At 38.6% G+C, this 20572-nt stretch overlaps 2 protein-coding genes across 6 annotated transcripts in view; one reads left to right on the forward strand and one right to left on the reverse strand.

Moving 5' to 3' along the window:
• Nucleotides 1-14128, forward strand: part of LOC139758379 (uncharacterized) — a 51605-nt gene extending 37477 nt beyond the window's left edge. For 4 of the 5 annotated variants that reach the window (XM_071679690.1, XM_071679692.1, XM_071679693.1 and 1 more), the window contains 2 exons: nucleotides 47-295; nucleotides 8189-8455. In XM_071679690.1, coding sequence (XP_071535791.1) covers nucleotides 47-226 — 180 coding nt within the window. In that variant the 3' untranslated portion in view covers nucleotides 227-295; nucleotides 8189-8455. Of the gene's footprint in view, nucleotides 1-46; nucleotides 296-8188; nucleotides 8456-14004 lie in introns of those variants that run through there. The other variant, XM_071679691.1, reaches the window with a different exon arrangement.
• LOC139758381 (uncharacterized) overlaps nucleotides 8554-20572 on the reverse strand; it is a 157143-nt gene continuing 145124 nt past the window's right edge. Inside the window, exons 8-9 of the mRNA XM_071679695.1 lie at nucleotides 13984-14701; nucleotides 8554-9570 (exon numbers count right to left, since the gene is read on the reverse strand). Of these exons, the coding sequence (XP_071535796.1) occupies nucleotides 9536-9570; nucleotides 13984-14701 (753 nt within the window). The 3' untranslated portion in view covers nucleotides 8554-9535. The remainder of the gene's footprint in view (nucleotides 9571-13983; nucleotides 14702-20572) is intronic.

Consider the following 20572-nt stretch of genomic DNA (forward strand, 5'->3'; position numbering starts at 1 on the left):
TATTTGTAAAACTTGTAATGATTATAAAGCTCCTTTTTTTTTACAGGAAGAAACACCAGAGGGAGATAACCAGATGGAGGAAAGTGAAGTTTGTGGGGTTTGTCTTGCTGGAGGAGGAAGCAAACTCACTTATGGTGGACATTCGTATCATCCTCCCTGTGCCAACCTTTGGCTTAATTGTGTTGATCTCTTGTTACCCTCCCTAACTCCAGTCACTTTACTTTGATTACAAGAATTATAATGGGCTGTGGCATATAAGCTTTATTTGAATATCAAAAAGGACTGCAGTAGAAAGGTGAGATTACTTTGACAGCATTCTTCTTTGGAGTATACTTGATAATAATGATATTTCTTAGATATTGCATGAGTATCTTACACTTCTAAGCAACGGATTTAATCTTTCTTTGACATTAGAGGTGAAACATACTGTATGGTTATTTCACATAAAATGTCACTTTTAAAAATGGGGAACTCATTGTATTTCACATATTGTGAAACAGGTTTTCCAGTTTTTAAAAAACATGGAAATTTAAAAATGTACAGTGAATTAGTGTTTAATGTATGACTTAAAAGAAATGAGACTGTTTTTCAGACTTTGTAACTGCAGTTTGTCCATCTCCCTTCTCTCATTGTGCCATTTAAGTAGTAATGTTTCAAGCCTGTGTTTTGTATACGTTGTTATCCAACAATTTTGCAATCTGAGTACTATAGTAGACAGTTGGAATACAGACTTGCATATAAATGCTAGATGCAAGAATTTGAAAATTTCTGTTACATCTCAGTTTAACAGTCACCATTAATCCTAATTCAAAAGTTTTCATGTAAAAGTTATGATTTTATTAATTTTTCAGTTACCAGATTTCATAGATACTAGTTAGTCTTTTCCTTCAAGTATATATTAGATGGTTTGTTCATTCCTCCTCTCCTCTTCCATCCTTACCAAACTTCTCCATCATCATACTTTCGTTAGCTGTCTGTGACCATCAGTTTTTTATCCCCAATAGCATCTGCTACGAGCAGCACTAGATTCCCACTTGTTTTTTCTTGGGATTAGTGTGCCAGGCTGCTAATATCCTCCCAGGAGGCACTGCCATCACCTGGTGATAATTAGCACATTGCCAAAGTGGAGTATGTTGTTAGAATACATAATTTTTTTAAGCAAATCGTAAAGTTGATTGGTGGCTTAAAAGAAAATTAAGGATATATTGCAAGAATATGGCTTTGATAATGAAAACACCTTTGATACCTTATAGGAGGGTATGGTTGTTACCAGCCTTCATCATCTAGCAAAGTGATTTTAATGGATGATGAGCAAAATGTGTTTGGACTCATGTACTGGCTATGATAGTCTATTATTTTGGGCTCATAAGTCTCACAACTCTGTAAGAGTTGTGAACTGTTATAGAGAATGGAGTAAAAGCAGTATGTGTAAAGAAATTGATGCAGGAAATGAAAATATGTTAAGAGTTGTGACTTTAACTAAGACTTGGTATTTATGTTGTGATGGTAACCTCTGGAGGCTCAATTCTGACCATCTGGAGGAGTTTTAGCCTTCGCAGTAAGATTTGTCAGTTTTATTATATAGTCAGTCATTACCCTCCTTTCCAAGACTTATTTCCAGTAATGGCCATAGTAATAGAGCAGGTAAGTTTGAAACAAATACAGTAATGGACTAGGCTGCATACAAATTCAGTCATTTGCAGTATTATTTCATTTATTCTATTACATGTTATATATTTTGTCACTTCATAGTGGTGATGTTGGTTGAAGATTTATTATTTGTTGTATATAATATTATGGAGCAAACACTTATGAAGAAACACATGTGGAAAAAGACCATGTAAGACCAAAAACAGCATCACAAACTAATAATTATCGTAAACATGTACACACTGGCAGTGGCATGCATTTTAACAAAATTGATTCGTGATAGTGAACTTTTGATATTTACAGCTTGGTGTATACATTATCATAGGGCAATCATTTATGAACAAGTATATATATTGAAATGACGGCTGTAAGACCAAAAACTGTCACAAATTGATAATTACTGTATACATTCATGCACCGGTGTTAGTACACAACCTCAACAAAATTTCTTCGTAACTGTAAAGTTATAAATACTTAATATTTGGTGTATACAGTATTACAGGGCAATCATTTTTGAGCAAATAGATGTAATAAAAAGGAAAGTTAAAAATCCAAAAACTGCGTCATAAATTGATAATTATTGTGAACATTTACGCGGTAGCAGTAGGACTCATGTCAACAAAACCATTTTGCAAGTGAAATTGTTGTAATATTTACTATTTGGTTTACACAGTTTTATAGTTTGATGATTTATAAAAAGATGCATGTGAAAAACTGTGTAAGACCGAAATCAGCATCACATATTGATTGTAGTCATAAACAGTTATGCACTAGTGGTAGCACGCATCTCAACATAATAATAATAATGGAAATGTTATTAACTATTTTGTGTATACAATATTACATAGGAATTATTTATAATCATGTGCAGTGTAAGAAAGGGGTAAAACCAAAAATAGCATCAGAAGTTGATTGTTAAAATATACATTTACATGCTCACAGAGGTATGAGAGTTTCTCGGTGAATGACGCATTATATCATCACATGGTTCTCACATGACTCATAACTCTAACTCTTCTGTTTGGTCTTACTCAATTATTACACACTCCTTTTTATTATTTTTCTCAGTGCTTTCATTTTAACAATATGTATTTAAAAAATCAAAATATAGCTTGACAGCAGATCGAAGATGTACCTCTTACCGTGATAGTTAACGGATTCAGGAATACATGTAGAATGTGGAGTAATGAGAGGTGGGCTTAAGAGAGCATGTGTAATGTCAGGGATGGACTGTTGGTGCTTTAGCGCTCAAGTTTATGAAACTGATATGTGAATATGGACTAGTGAGTTAGCCATTAGTATAAACTTATGAATACGACTCCTGAGTGAATTTTATATATATTAGGATAAACAGTAGAGATACATTGCTTAGAAATGGTCTCCTTCAAAGGAAATTTGATTAGGAAATTGTATAGGTAGAGAATGATAGAGAAGCGACAGTGGGAATAAAGTTATTGAGAAATTTGGGTATTTAGAATGTTATGTGAGCAAAATTCAGAAGTATAGATTCCTACTCCTGTAGCTATATGTGTAAATTCACACTGTGGGGAGTTTAGTTGACAGCAGGATAATATGAATTAGGGATTGTTAGATTGGTTAGGAAAAGGCCTGAAAGGCAAGCTTATACTTGTAAGTGCCTTTGAGGAGAGTTTAAGGCTGAAAATTAAGTGCAAGGACGAAGATCGGAAAAAAAGCATTTGTACAGTGTAAATCCTTATCTCCATTTATGAAACCAATGCAAGTATAGTTATTTGTGTGTGGATGATGAATGGAATCACAAGTATTTCTTTCCATATTTCTTGGCATAAGTTAGGTGAACATTGAATGTAGCAAAATGGTTTTTGATGCATATTTACATACTATCATGTAATTTCTAGTCTTACGTGTTTATCATTTTTATTTTACACTACCACAGTGTGTTTAATAATTACCTACTGGTTTCATACAGGTAATAAACTCATTGGTTTTATATGCCCATAGAAGCACTGCCATAGAATTGTAAACCCCACTGATAACTCTCCCACTTTACTTTCCCTGCCATATTTATACCACACTTGAGCATTGCTAAGTGATATGCCACACCTGTCTTCAAAGCATGTCTTTCCATAGCTTTTCCACAGGTATCATTTCATGTATCACAGCTTCTATATTTCCCCTACTTATACTCACTTGTGCAGTTCTTATTACTTTCAATTACTGTTATTACCCTAGATCTTATTTCTTACTGCATCCAAGTGATAACTGCCTCATTAATGTGATTGACAATCAGCATGTTGACAGCTTCAGCAGATATTTAGAGTATTGCATTTAGTTTATTTGGTGTTTGACAGAAAGATGTTCTGCAGCCTTAATTAATCCTGGAGAAGATTCTGCTTGTACCATCTTGTTTTGAATAAAGGGACATAGAGTGAATTGGAACGATGTGGTATACCGGGGTTGACGTGCTGTCAATGGATTGAACCAGGGCATGTGAAGCGTCTGGGGTAAGCCATGGAAAGTTCTGTGGGGCCTGGATTTGGAAAGGGAGCTGTGGTTTCGGTGCATTATTACATGACAGCTAGAGTCTGAGTGTGAACGAATGGGGCCTTTGTTGTTGTTTCCTAGCGCTACCTCGCACACATGAGGGGGGAGGGGGCTGTTATTCCATGTGTTGCGAGGCGGCGATGGGAATGAATAAAGGCAGACAGTATGAATTATGTACATGCGTATATATGTATATGTCTGTGTGTGTATATATATGTATACATTGAGATGTATAGGTATGTATATTTGCGTGTGTGGACGTGTATGTATATACATGTGTATGTGGGTCAGTTGGGTCATTCTTTCGTCTGTTTCCTTGCGCTACCTTGCTAACACGGGAGACAGCGACAAAGCAAAATAAAAATAAATAAATATTGAAGTTTTCTATGGTAAATGGCGTAAAAAAATACGTGGATAGTGAAATGCTTTGAAAACCAGAGAGTATGTTTCTGGGAGGCACAGATTTTCAAGGGAAAGCATGTGAAAATAAAAGTGATTTGAAAAAACAGTGAACTTTGGTAAGACACCTTGAATACATGAGATTGAATGAACAAATGTTTAGAGGCTGATGGGGCATAGGGCATGTGTTTTCATGAAGTGTATGGGAGGGCCTGGGACAAGAGCAAGATGCCAGGTGGAGCAGAGGGATACTGTTATAGTTTTGTTCCAGAGTTTAGGATGAAAGTTGGAACTAAAAGATTGTAATCATTAGCTTTAGGAAGAAACATGCTAAATTAAAGATTAAGTGAATTTAGAGGATTACGTCAAAGTGTTGTGTAAAGCCAGAGCAACAGGATGATTATTGCAAGGGTTAGAACAGTCACTCTTCTTTAGGATAGTTTATACCTCTTCATTTTTCTAAGAAGAAAATATTTACAAATCAGCATGTAATTTTCATTGTATGTGCAGCAAGGGTTGGTCTGATTGAATGAGTGTTTGGACTAATTTAGATGAAGTGTGTGTGTTGTATGAACATTTGTATGGATTATTTATTCATAATCAGAGATTATGAGAATTTTAAAAAAAATATTTATTAACTTGGAAAAAGCATTTCAGAAAAGTTGATGGGAATGGGCTCTAGAACAAGATGAAAATTTATGGAATTTCAGGAAAGGTTGCCAGAGGGAGTAAAAGGTTTCTTCAGAGGGTAAAAGTATTTGTCCGTACAAATGAGGAGTCTTAGTTGTATGGGGCTGAGGCTGGGGATGTGTTTGATATTTTCATTGATGGGGTTATGAGGGAGTAGGTCATAGCAGGACATACCAGGTAAGGGGTAAAGGCTTTTAAAATGGTCTGGTTAAAGCATGGAATATTGTTTGTGGGTGACACTGATAGGATGTTAAAGGAATCTTTTAATTTATATAAAGGGAAGCAGTTGAAAGTGAATGCTGACAAGTGGTTTGAAAAGGGTTACGTGTGTGAAATGTTATTTAAAGGTGTGAAGTTGAACCAAGTTCAAATTTTCTAGTATGCAAAAAAAATAATCTTGTGAGGCATGAAGATACACAGGAACATTTGAGTGGCTGACGAATATTACTTTCTGGAAGTCAGAATACTTCTCTAGCAGTGCTTCATAGGCAGATCAGGCCAATGAGTTTGTGCTATTTAACTTCTGTGATATAACATAAGCAAAACTCTTTTGTTTGAGCACTTCACATATCATTGTCCTATCAGATAGCTAGTTGTCATCCCCCCGCCATTCACCACATAGCTTTATATTAGTTTTCATGCACTAGTATTTAATTGGGGTAATTATGGGTTTTAGTACTTGCAACCAAACTCTGTGTTGTCTGATATGAACCTAGTTCCTGGCTTGATTCTCCTAGTTGATTTGGCCACACGTGAATACCCGTTCATTGTGAGTTTGACTTTGGAAAGTCGTCTCTTTCCTGTACTCTGGTGAGAAATCACTGTTTCGTAACCACAATGACCCGTACAAGCTTCTCTAGGCCTGGAAGAGAAAGCCTTTGAACGCTTGCTAAATAATTCACAGTATGTTGAATGAAGTGGCATCTTTAAGAAAATATCGTTGTGTTTTATAGTTTAAGGCTGCATGAAAGTTGCAGAGCGAATGATTGGAGCTAAATATGTCAAAATCAGGTATTTCTAGAAAAGTCATTCATTTAAGCACTTACAACACCCACTCAGGGTTTTCTGTACTTAATGAACAAAAATCAGTTTTCATTGTAATGAAACCAGTGACTCATAGATAAATTACTGTGCTTTAACATTCCATGTAATAATTGAATTATTTTCCAAATGTTTTATTTATCAGTTACATAAAATGTCATGTTATAAATATTATGGATCATTTCATAATAAAACTCACAATATTTCATTCCTCTTTAAATGTATAACTTATAATAAATTATATGAGAAATGTACAACCAGTACAAAATATATTAATTTACACTAGTTCATGCAACAAGAACAATAAAAAATATAGATCATATAGCACCTCTTCGGAAATACTAACAACAGTTGTGATGAGAACAGCAACTTGAGCCTAAAATAATGTCATTATAGTTCATTTTCTCTTCTACAATGAAGAGAAATGAACCTATTCTAATAATTCTGTCACGAGGCAAATTGCTCATCTCATTACATGTTATTTAAGTCAAAGACACTTTATAATAATCATCCTTTATACAGACAAGGCGGGAAGAACTGTACATTACTGTATCCAAGTTAAGGTGACACTTGCTGATATGTGGTTAGTTTATAAAAGTTTATACAGTATCCATAAACCACAGTGCAACTGAACTGGAGAAATTATCATGGAAAACATGTTTATTATCTATCTACATTATGTATATTATATATCTAACCTTCCATTAATATTTGGCATTAAATTTGATTACATGTATTGGCAATTTCCACAGTGAGAGCTTGTAATCACCAACTTTAGATAAATGGCACGTTGAGACATATAAAATAAGTCCATAACATTCAGTTCCTCAAACTTTATACATATCAATACTTACGAGCTAATGTATCTTAAAATTACAACACTTAATGTTATAAATGCTTGAACTGCATGTAAAGGCACTTAGGTTGTGGATCAAAGATGCAATAGTTGGTTTGTTTATAAAAACAGTGCTGTAGGGGAAAATGCTTAAATGCCAGCCATGGTACCCTTTACGTTGGCAAATGTGGAAAGTTTTTATCATATATATCAGCGAGTTCAGAGAATTTGAAATTTTAGTCCTTATTTCAGAAGTATTGTACTGTGGCTAGTAAATAAGCATTAAAGTGATTTGTGTGAATTTTGAAACTTATTAAAGATCTCAAGAATACTGAATGACTCTCCTCAGGGCATGAGGCCTGAAAATACATAATTATCTCATACATTATGTAGACACGCAGTCATTAAGTAAAAGGGTATATTATTATTACAATTTTTTGTTACAGTTAATTTCCTTAACATGCTTTCACTATAACATGACTGACACTGTAACCTTTAATAGTTAAAGAACAATTTGATTTATGGTTACAGACATTTCTTCAAATGTACATCAATCTACAAAGTTTTTCATCCACAATTACTTGGCAGTTTACCTTGCATTTATCTGCTGATAAGTTTATCAAGACAATCTGTTTCATCTGTGATAAAGAATCCTAGCCTAAATGTAAATAAATTGTAGCTCCAAACAGATTCTGTATTACCTATGAAACAGTATTTGTACTTACAAAAATGTAAGTAAAATATCTTGTCTCTTCCTCACAATAGTGGAATTTATAGGAATTGCCTATTGCATAATTCAGTTGTCATTTTCTGACATACTGTACATACATCTAGTCATCTTGAGCCCTGATCCACATGAAATGTATCCGAGTTTCAAAAAACACATATAAGGACTAGAAAATGTTTAATGAGGTGACTATTGTCTCTTTGGTTCTAGTGAATCTGTCTTGTACTAGGCTTACGATACAGTTTGCATGGCTTGTACAACAATGCACTCAGCACTCACACCTTTGAAACCTTGCATATATATATACATATATATATTTGCAGGGTCTCAAAGGTAGTGCCTGGATCAGCCCTCAGGAGCCATACAAGCATTTAAAAGAATGCTCAATTTTCTACACATGAAAACTGAACCCATTGCAGTTGATGACTCGAGACAAGCTAACCTTGCAACAACTCAACCTGAAATGCCGATGCGAAAGTGTTGGGGAAAGATGCTTTACCCTTGAGATCTATCTAATTCTTGTATAAACCCAGGAAAAAGTCTTCCCCAAAAGTTTGAAAAAAAATAAACGTTATACTGAATGAGGTATCTGTATCCTTTTTCTTAAATTTTTTTTGTCCTCCTCACTGCTGAATACATAAAAATAACCATCAAACACAAGCTTAACTGATGCCCATAAAGCATAAACATTTTATGTAAACCTCACCCCACTCATTTGTGTGATACTCTGAGCTGATATTTTGATATTTGGCAAACAACCTAAAGTGAACTAAGTCTTATCCAGTTTGCTTTCAAAACTTCAGTCTGTTCCCTAACTTTTTTCCATTTCCATTCACACATCATATTTAATACTGAAGTTGTACAAAGGCTCTTACATGTTTAGATGAGATTCTACATAGTACTGCATTTTTGAGTATTCTCTGTCCAGATCTCAAGTCTGATAAAATTTTCAGAAAATAACAAATATTTTGAATATGGAATTCACAGTATCTGATTTTTGTGCCTGAAATAAATTTCTATTTTCTTACATAAAATCTTGATATATGTCATTCATTGTGCTCCTTTCATGCACATCACTTTTTCAAATGGTATAAGTTCATCAAAAAGGTTGATCTATATTATATACATTTGATTAAATGTACTATTTTGAATTACCTACTTACACATGTTTTGATATCAAATTGTGCTATGGCAACAGCTATTATATCAGCGGTAACCTGTCTGTTTTGTTCAAAAAGATTGCAAGATAGACTCATCATTTTTTCTGTTATGGCTGCAGGTACGACACACAAGTTAATTAGCCAGTACTTCATTAACTAGAATCCTGATATCCCTTGATAGTAGATGTTAGCATTTATGAGTTCTCCATGGTATGTGCACACTTGAACCATGGAATAAACATATCACACATCCTGGATAAAAGGTTGCGATTAAATGGGTCCTAAGTTACCAAACTGATAATTTGGTATATTTATACTGTTCATAGAAAAAGTGACAAGTGGTCCAGTATATTTCTCTAGCATTACAGTCTTTTACTGCCTCTCTGCTAGTCTGTTTGTCAACACTTTAACACTGCCATACTGATAACGTTCCAAATAAAGCACACATCACAATGCACTTGCATGACGAGGTCCAGTAACAGAAAGTAGGAGATAGCAGTAATCCTTGCGTCACGTTACTTCTAGCCGTGGCCCTGAACTAGTATCTGGAAAGAAATGTAAGGAAAATACTGCTTAAAATAAAAAAGTTTACTTATTTTACATTGAAATAAATCCATAATGCTCGGATGCAACTTTTTTAATGGTAACTTAAAATTTTAGTGTTTTATGAGGTGTAAAAAATGTGCCATAATATATATTTTTTATTTATTTATTTTGCTTTGTCGCTGTCTCCCGCGTTTGCAAGGTAGCGCAAGGAAACAGACAAAAGAAATGGCCCATCCCACCTCCATACACATGTATATACATACACGTCCAAACACGCAAATATACATACCTATATATCTCAATGTACACATATATATACACACACAGACATATACATATATACATATGAACATAATTCATACTGTCTGCCTTTATTTATTCCCATCGCCACCTCGCCACACATGGAATAACATCCCCCTCCCCCCTCATGTGTGTGAGGTAGCGCTAGGAAAAGACAACAAAGGCCCCATTCGTTCACATTCAGTCTCTAGCTGTCATGTAATAATGCCCGAAACCACAGCTCCCTTTCCACATCCAGGCCCCACAGAACTTTCCATGGTTTACCCCAGATGCTTCACATGCCCTGATTCAATCCATTGACAGCACGTCGACCCCGGTATACCACATCGATCCAATTCACTCTATTCCTTGCACACATTTCACCCTCCTGCATGTTCAGGCCCCGATCACTCAAAATCTTTTTCATTCCATCCTTCCACCTCCAGTTTGGTCTCCCACTTCTCCTCTTTCCCTCCACCTCTGACACATATATCCACTTTGTCAATCTTTCCTCACTCATTCTCTCCATGTGACAAAACCATTTCAAAACACCCTCTTCTGCTCTCTCAACCACACTCTTTTTATTTCCACACATCTCTCTTACCCTTACGTTACTTACTTGATCAAACCACCTCACACCACATATTGTCCTCAAACATCTCATTTCCAGCACATCCACCCTCCTGCGCACAACTCTATCCATAGCCTACGCCTCGCAGCCATATATCATTGTTGGAACCACTATTCCTTTAAACATATCCATTTTTGCTTTTGGTGATAATGTTCTCGACTTCCACACATTCTTCAGTGCTCCGAGAACTTTCGCCCCCTCCCCAACCCTGTGATTCACTTCCGCTTCCATGGTTCCATCCGCTGCCAAATCCACTCCCAGATATCTAAAACACTTCACTTCCTCATGTTTTTCTCCATTCAAACTTACCTCCCAATTGCCTTGTCCCTCAACCCTGCTGTACCTAATAACCTTGCTCTTATTCACATTTACTCACAGCTTTCTTCTTTCACACACTTTACCAAACTCAGTCACCAGCTTCTGCAGTTTCTCACCCGAATTAGCTACCAGCGCTGTATCATCAGCGAACAACAACTGACTCACTTCCCAAGCTCTCTCATCCACAACAGACTGCATACTTGCCCCTCTTTCCAAAACTCTTGCATTCACCTCCCTAACAACCCCATCCATAAACAAATTAAACAACCATGGAGACATCACACACCCCTGCCGCAAACCTACATTCACTGAGAACCAATCACTTTCCTCTCTTTCTACACATACACATGCCTTACATCCTCGATAAAAACTTTTCACTGCTTCTAACAACTTCTAACAACTTGCTTCCCACACCATATATTCTTAATACCTTCCACAGAGCATCTCTATCAACTCTGTCATATGCCTTCTCCAGATCCATAAATGCTACATACAAATCCATTTGCTTTTCTAAGTATTTCTCACATACTTTCTTCAAAGCAAACATCTGATCCACACATCCTCTACCACTTCTGAAACCACACTGCTCTTCCCCAATCTGATGCTCTGTATATGTCTTCACCCTCTCAATCAATACCCTCCCATATAATTTCCCAGGAATACTCAACAAACTTATACCTCTGTAATTTGAGCACTCACTTTTATTCCCTTTGCCTTTGTACAATGGCACTATGCAAGCATTCCGCCAATCCTCAGGCACCTCACCATGAGTCATACATACATTAAATAGTCTTACCAACCAGTCAACAATACAGTCACCCCCTTTTTTAATAAATTCCACTGCAATACCATCCGGCTTTCATCTTCTGCAAAGCTTTTACTACCTCTTCTCTGTTCACCAAATCATTCTCCCTAACTCTCTCACTTTGCACACCACCTTGGCCAAAACACCCTATATCTGCCACTCTATCATCAAACACATTCAACAAACCTTCAAAATACTCACTCCATCTCCTTCTCACATCACCACTACTTGTTATCACCTCCCCATTTGCCCCCTTCACTGATGTTCCCATTTGTTCCCTTGTCGTACGCACTTTATTTACCTCCTTCCAAAACATCTTTCTATTCTCCCTAAAATTTAATGATACTCTCTCACCCCAACTCTCATATATATATATTTATATTTTATTTATTTTGCTTTGTCGCTGTCTCCCGCGTTTGCGAGGTAGCGCAAGGAAACAGACGAAAGAAATGGCCCAACCCACCCCCATACACATGTATATACACACACGTCCACACACGCAAATATACATACCTATACATCTCAATGTACACATATATATTACACACACAGACACATACATATATACCCATGCACACAATTCACACTGTCTGCCTTTATTCATTCCCATCGCCACCTCGCCACACATGGAATACCATCCCCCTCCCCCCTCAAGTGTGCAGGGTAGCGCTAGGAAAAGACAACAAAGGCCTCATTCATTAACACTCAGTCTCTAGCTGTCATGCAATAATGCCCGAAACCACAGCTCCCTTTCCACATCCAGGCCCCATACAGCTTTCCATGGTTTACCCGACGCTTCACATGCCCTGATTCAATCCACTGACAGCCCGTCAACCCCGGTATACCACATCGATCCAATTCACTCTATTCCTTGCCCGCCTTTCACCCTCCTGCATGTTCAGGCCCCGATCACTCAAAATCTTTTTCACTCCATCTTTCCACCTCCAATTTGGTCTCCCACTTCTCCTTGTTCCCTCCATCTCCGACACATATATCCTCTTGGTCAATCTTTCCTCACTCATTCTCTCCATGTGCCCAAAGCATTTCAAAACACCCTCTTCTGCTCTCTCAACCACACTCTTTTTATTTCCACACATCTCTCTTACCCTTACATTACTTACTCGATCAAACCACCTCACACCACATATTGTCCTCAAACATCTCATTTCCAGCACATCCACCCTCCTGCACACAACTCTATCCATAGCCCACGCCTAGCAACCATACATTGTTGGAACCACTATTCCTTCAAACATACCCATTTTTGCTTTCCGAGATAATGTTCTCGACTTCCAAACATTCTTGAAGGCTCCCAGAATTTTCGCCCCCTCCCCCACCCTATGATTCACTTCCACTTCCATGGTTCCATTCGCTGCCAGATCCACTCCCAGATATCTAAAACACTTTACTTCCTCCACTTTTTCTCCATTCAAACTTACCTCCTAATTGACTTGACCCTCAACCCTACTGTACCTAATAACCTTGCTCTTATTCACATTTACTCTCAACTTTCTTCTTTCACACACTTTACCAAACTCAGTTACCAGCTTCTGCAGTTTCTCACATGAATCAGCCACCAGCAATGTATCATCCGCGGACAACAACTGACTCACTTCCCAAGCTCTCTCATCCACAACAGACTACATACTTGCCCCTCTTTCCAAAACTCTTGCATTCACCTCCCTAACAACCCCATCCATAAACAAATTAAACAACCATGGAGACATCACACACCCCTGCCGCAAACCTATATTCACTGAGAACCAATCACTTTCCTCTCTTCCTACACGTACACATGCCTTACATCCTCGATAAAAACTTTTCACTGCTTCTAACAACTTGCCTCCCACACCATATATTCTTAATACCTTCCACAGAGCATCTCTATCAACTCTATCATATGCCTTCTCCAGATCCATAAATGCTACATACAAATCCATTTGCTTTTCTAAGTATTTCTCACATACATTCTTCAAAGCAAACACCTGATCCACACATCCTCTACCACTTCTGAAACCACACTGCTCTTCCCCAATCTGATGCTCTGTACATGCCTTCACCCTCTCAATCAATACCCTCCCATATAATTTACCAGGAATACTCTACAAACTTATACCTCTGTAATTTGAGCACTCACTCTTATCCCCTTTGCCTTTGTACAATGTACATGTGTATATATGTCTGTGTATGTTTATAAATATGTATACATTGAAATGTATAGGTATGTATATGTGCATGTGTGGATGTGTATATATATACATGTGTATGTGGGTGGGTTGGGCCATTCTTTCATCTCTTTCCTTGCACTACCTTGCTAACGCTGGAGACAATGACAAAGTATAATAAATATGAATAAATAAGTAAAACAATAAAACTAACCTGCATGTGTTGAGATTCTAGGAGATGGATCTTGGAGGTTTTGCTTGAGGTGTTGTGTTGCTGCCTGGAAGGTAGGTAGGAACTGGGATCTTCTACCAGCTATATGTACCTCACCTCCACTGCCACTATCAGCAGGTAATCTTGCTGCCTCACTTGCTACCTGGAAGGTAACAAGATTGGTGCCTAATGCAACCTGTGCAGTTGCTTCAGGCTGTTGTGCAACAACAGGTTCCCTTGGGGTATCTGCTGAGTGTACAGGGGTAATGCCTGGACTACACCAGGTGGCCCGACGTAACCCTCGCTTCCCAATGTGGGATCGTCCATCTTCTGGTCCAGGAGACCCATCAGAGGCATGACCATGATGAAGCCGAGGCTGACGAGGTTGAGGTATGTGCTCCTGAAGGGATTCAAGAGAGTCACGTGGAGTGGTGGGTGGCTGGACCTCACACGATAAATTATCCAGTGAGGAAGAGTCACTTGTTTCACCACTACCACACTGTTGTTCTTCCTGAAGTGCTGCCAGGGCTGCCAGGAAAGGTTCCAGCTGCTCCTGACTCATGGGGGCTGCTGGGAGGGGTCCACGCCCCCCCACACCAGCCTGGAATGTGACAGGTCGAGGGCAGGTGGTGGTGGTGGCGCTGGTGTTAGAGGACCCACAGGTGGCACGGCCGCTGCTACCACTACTGGCGACTGCACCATGATGTTGAACCTCAACACTCTGCATGAAAACATTTTACTTATACAATGTGAACCAATTAGAAAGTATGCCTTTCTTCTCTGTTTTTAATGCAGATCCAATTTCTCAAAGAATACATTCATTGAAAAAAGTATAAAGATTTTTTGAAAACCCAAAACAAGTGTCCAGAAATATTCATTACAGGGTGATGCAGCGCTCTGGCTGATTTTCTTTTCAGCTATGCCTAAATAAAAGTTTTATAATAAGAATAATAATCAATGTTTTATAAAAAAGAATGCTGTATAAATTCATGTGCTATGACAATTCTAATATGATTGCATAAATTAATGTGTGGATGAAGGAAATTTAACACATAATAAGAACCCCGAGAATCTATCTGATATCAAAAGGTATATTATACTGCAACATGTGGCAGCACACTGCATCCTACCCACAGACTGCTCTGTGTACCACTGATCTTTTGCATGTCTACTTACATCCCTAACAATTTCAAAGTTTCCCACACACTCTCCCTGCTTCAGTGTATTAGTGACTGTGGTAATGATTAATGTACTTTGAATATGGTGTGGAAGATAGTACATGACAATTTGCAAAATCCTTTTATAAAAGAGCTTCAATAATTTCACTCAAAGTTCTTCAGCAAGATTAGTTATGTTTTACAGAAAGTCTTGCACGATTAATTTTTTTTTTCATTTTTTGCTTTGTCGCTGTCTCCTGTGTTTGTGATGTAGCGCAAGGAAACAGACGAAAGAAATGGCCCAACCCACCCCATACACATGTATATACATACACGTCCACACACGCAAATATACATACCTATACATCTCAATGTACACATATATATACAAACACAGACATATACATATATACACATGCACATAATTCATACTGTCTGCCTTTATTTATTCCCATCACCACCTCGCCACACATGGAATAACATCCCCCTCCCCCCTCATGTGTGTGAGGTAGTGCTAAGAAAAGACAACAAAGGCCCCATTCGTTCACACTCAGTCTCTAGCTGTCATATAATAATGCCCGAAACCACAGCTCCCTTTCCACATCCAGGCCCCACAGAACTTTCCATGGTTTACCCCAGACGCTTCACATGCCCTGATTCAATCCATTGACAGCACGTTGACCCCGGTATACCACATCGATCCAATTCACTTTATTCCTTGCCCGCCTTTCACCCTCCTGCATGTTCAGGCCCTGATCACTCAAAATCTTTTTTCACTCCATCTTTCCACCTCCAATTTGGTCTCCCACTTCTCGTTCCCTCCACCTCCGACACATATATCCTCTTGGTCAACCTTTCCTCACGCATTCTCTCCATGTGCCCAAACCATTTCAAAACACCCTCTTCTGCTCTCTCAACCACGCTCTTTTTTTTTTCCACACATCTCTCTTACCCTTACATTACTTACTCGATCAAACCACCTCACACCACATTATTTTATTATTATACTTTGTCGCTGTCTCCCGCGTTTGCGAGGTAGCGCAAGGAAACAGACGAAAGAAATGGCCCCCCCCCATACACATGTATATACATACGTCCACACACGCAAATATACATACCTACACAGCTTTCCATGGTTTACCCCAGACGCTTCACATGCCTTGATTCAATCCACTGACAGCACGTCAACCCCGGTATACCACATCGCTCCAATTCACTCTATTCCTTGCCCTCCTTACCCTTACGTTACTCACTCGATCAAACCACCTCACACCACACATTGTCCTCAAACATCTCATTTCCAGCACATCCATCCTCCTGCGCACAACTCTATCCATAGCCCACGCCTCACAACGATACAACATTGTTGGAACCACTATTCCTTCAAACATACCCATTTTTGCTTTCCGAGATAATGTTCTCGACTTCCACACATTCTTCAAGGCCCCCAGAATTTTCGCCCCCTCCCCCACCCTATGATCCACTTCCGCTTCCATGGTTCCATCCGCTGCCAGATCCACTCCCAGATATCTAAAACACTTCACTTCCTCCAGTTTTTCTCCATTCAAACTCACCTCCCAATTGACTTGACCCTCAACCCTACTGTACCTAATAACCTTGCTCTTATTCACATTTACTCTTAACTTTCTTCTTCCACACACTTTACCAAACTCAGTCACCAGCTTCTGCAGTTTCTCACATGAATCAGCCACCAGCGCTGTATCATCAGCGAACAACAACTGACTCACTTCCCAAGCTCTCTCATCCCCAACAGACTTCATACTTGCCCCTCTTTCCAAAACTCTTGCATTTACCTCCCTAACAACCCCATCCATAAACAAATTAAACAACCATGGAGACATCACACACCCCTGCCGCAAACCCACATTCACTGAGAACCAATCACTTTCCTCTCTTCCTACACGTACACATGCCTTACATCCTCGATAAAAACTTTTCACTGCTTCTAACAACTTTCCTCCCACACCATATATTCTTAATACCTTCCACAGAGCATCTCTATCAACTCTATCATATGCCTTCTCCAGATCCATAAATGCTACATACAAATCCATTTGCTTTTCTAAGTATTTCTCACACCACATATTGTCCTCAAACATCTCATTTCCAGCACATCCACCCTCCTGCACTCAACTCTATCCATAGCCCACGCCTCGCAACCATACAACATTGTTGGAACCACTATTCCTCCAAACATACCCATTTTTGCTTTCCGAGATAATGTTCTTGACTTCCAAACATTCTTGAAGGCTCCCAGGACTTTCGCCCCCTCCCCCACCCTATGATTCACTTCCGCTTCCATGGTTCCAGCCGCTGCCAGATCCACTCCCAGACATCTAAAACACTTTACTTCCTCCAGTTTTTCTCCATTCAAACTTATCTCCCAACTGACTTGACCCTCAACCCTACTGTACCTAATAACCTTGCTCTTATTCACATTTACTCTTAACTTTCTTCTTTCACACACTTTACCAAACTCAGTCACCAGCTTCTGCAGTTTCTCACATGAATCAGCCACCAGCGCTGTATCATGAGCGAACAACAACCGACTCACTTCCCAAGCTCTCTCATCCCCAACAGACTGCATACTTGCCCCTCTATCCAAAACTCTTGCATTCACCTCCCTAATAACCCCATCCATAAACAAATTAAACAACCATGGAGACATCACACACCCCTGCCGCAAACCTATATTCACTGAGAACCAATCACTTTCCTCTCTTCCTACACGTACACATGCCTTACAGCCTCGATAAAAACTTTTCACTGCTTCTAACAACTTGCCTCCCACATCATATACTCTTAGTACCTTCCACAGAGCATCTCTATCAACTCTATCATATGCCTTCTCCAGATCCATAAATGCTACATACAAATCCATTTGCTTTTCTAAGTATTTCTCACATACATTCTTCAAAGCAAACACCTGATCCACACATCCTCTACCACTTCTGAAACCACACTGCTCTTCCCCAATCTGATGCTCTGTACATGCCTTCACCCTCTCAATCAATACCCTCCCATATAATTTACCAGGAATACTCAAACTTATAGCTCTGTAATTTGAGCACTCACTCTTATCCCCTTTGCCTTTGTACAATGGCACTATGCAAGCATTCCGCCAATCCTCAGGCACCTCACCATGAATCATACATACATTAAATAACCTTACCAACCAGTCAACAATACAGTCACCCCCTTTTTTAATAAATTCCACTGCAATACCATCCAAACCTGCTGCCTTGCTGGCTTTCATCTTCCGCAAAGCTTTTACTACCTCTACTCTGTTTACCAAATCATTTTCCCTAACCATCTCACATGATTAATGACCAAATATTCATAACATGCAAAAGGATATCACTAAATGATTTTGAATGTGAAAACAACAATGCTTGTCTGACAAAAGACATTAAGACTCGAGCTGCAAGCAGCTTAGGAGAGAGATTCAAAGATGGAGATACTGTAGTAAAATTCAAAGCAATGTGATGATAATTGGATGGTTTAGAATGGTTAATGGTTCCTGTCCTTTAGGATGGACTGTACCAATGCACATGTCCAAGACAAAAGAAGAGTTTGGTGGTTTGCTACAGTGAAATAGCTGTTAGCATGAATGTAAGCTTAGAGACTCACTATTTCAAAACACAGGATTCGATTTGTTCCATACACCTTTCTTGTGCCCAAAGGGAAAAGTGTAAAGTTCGCCAGATTGTAAGGTATAAGGGAATGAAAAAAACTGACTTTGCCGACATAAGAATCAGCTTTAGTAATGTCAGTATGGAAGATAAAATGAGCTAAATCAATACAAGTTGTTCAATGATACATTTAACCATACCAGAAAAGCAGTTATACTTTCTTTTAAGAAAATGAGTACTTTGCTATATACTGAATAGGCCTGCTATTTTTTTCAAGCTTGGCTGAAATCTGAAAGAATCAAAGGAAGGAGAGTTTGCAAAGTCTAATCTTATCTCAAAATAATGACCTGTTATGAGCTCAGCATGAACAGAAGCATCATCCAAGGAGTCAGCATAAAAGTGACAGTAGTCAGTGGTACTAAATTAGTATGGCTAACATTCAGAAGATGTAGCTGGGAATGCAGCACCTATATGAGTGTGATGAACCCACTCGGGTGAAACTGGAGCTACGCTGTATGAAATTTATGGCAAAAATCAAAGTCCAATGTTGAGGAAGTTGCTAAAGTGATGTGGAACATGGGCACATTGTTAATCAGCTCAATATTATTAAGAATAGAAAATATGGGAGGATTTCTGCTACTCTTGTGAAGGAGCCGGAAACAGCAATGATGGGAAAACATAACTAAACGACAGGAAAATATAACTAACAAAAACAAACCAGTGTAGGAGAAATAGGGAAAATGCCAGAAGATACACAAAAGAAAGGGAACAGACAAAAGTGGGGATAACCCATATAATCCAAACTATGTTGACTGTAATATAATGGGAATATGCAGCTTTGACAGGTCTAGTGGAGCATACACGGCACGTCACTGTATATATATATATATATATATATATATATATATATATATATATATATATATATATATGTATATTTCAGCATCTCCCAGAAAATCTCAAATTGCATAATGATGGCAAATGTCACTTCCAGGATATATGTTGGTTCTACAGCATAGTAAAGTGCCCAAGTCATGATGGGAAGAAAGATACTACATGAACACAGATACAGGCAAGCTCATCACATAGTTAAACCAGCTCAAGATATAAACCACATTATAACCCAACAAAACACACCTCAAGATGAATAGTATAAATCACAATATAACCCAATAAAACACACCCCAAGCTGAATAGTATAAACCACAATATAACCCAATCACACACCAAGATCAATAGTATAAACCAAAATATAACCCAATAACACACCTCAGGGTATAACCCACAGTAAAACCAAATAAGACACACCTCAAGATGAACAGTATAAACCACAATATAACCCAATAAAACATAATATTTTGTTCTAGTCACAGGCGTGGGAACAAACACATCATAAAACGAGCAAAATACCCACAGAAAAAAGAGATAAACCCTCACTGCCTTCAAGTGAGTTGGGGTGGAGGGTGGGAGGCCTCGTCTGGAGGCCTGCGCTTGGGGGGGGGGGGGGTTTACATAACACATGGAGGACCACACCACCGATGTCAGGCCAAACCTAAATGCAGAATGACAGAAGACCACCACCTACCACCTTTCAACACGAAAACCACCTGCCACTTGGCAACAAGTGACACACCACACGTCTTTCTCATCGGCTAACGTGACAGACACGGCTGCAACAGGGGAAAACAAGAGAGGACTAAAGTAAATGACACACACACACACACACACAAGGAATTAAGAGGAAATACAAAATACATAAGAAAACCAACAAAGGGGAAGGCA

This window comes from Panulirus ornatus, chromosome 30, assembly GCF_036320965.1.
Source record: "Panulirus ornatus isolate Po-2019 chromosome 30, ASM3632096v1, whole genome shotgun sequence".
Taxonomy (NCBI): domain Eukaryota; kingdom Metazoa; phylum Arthropoda; class Malacostraca; order Decapoda; family Palinuridae; genus Panulirus; species Panulirus ornatus.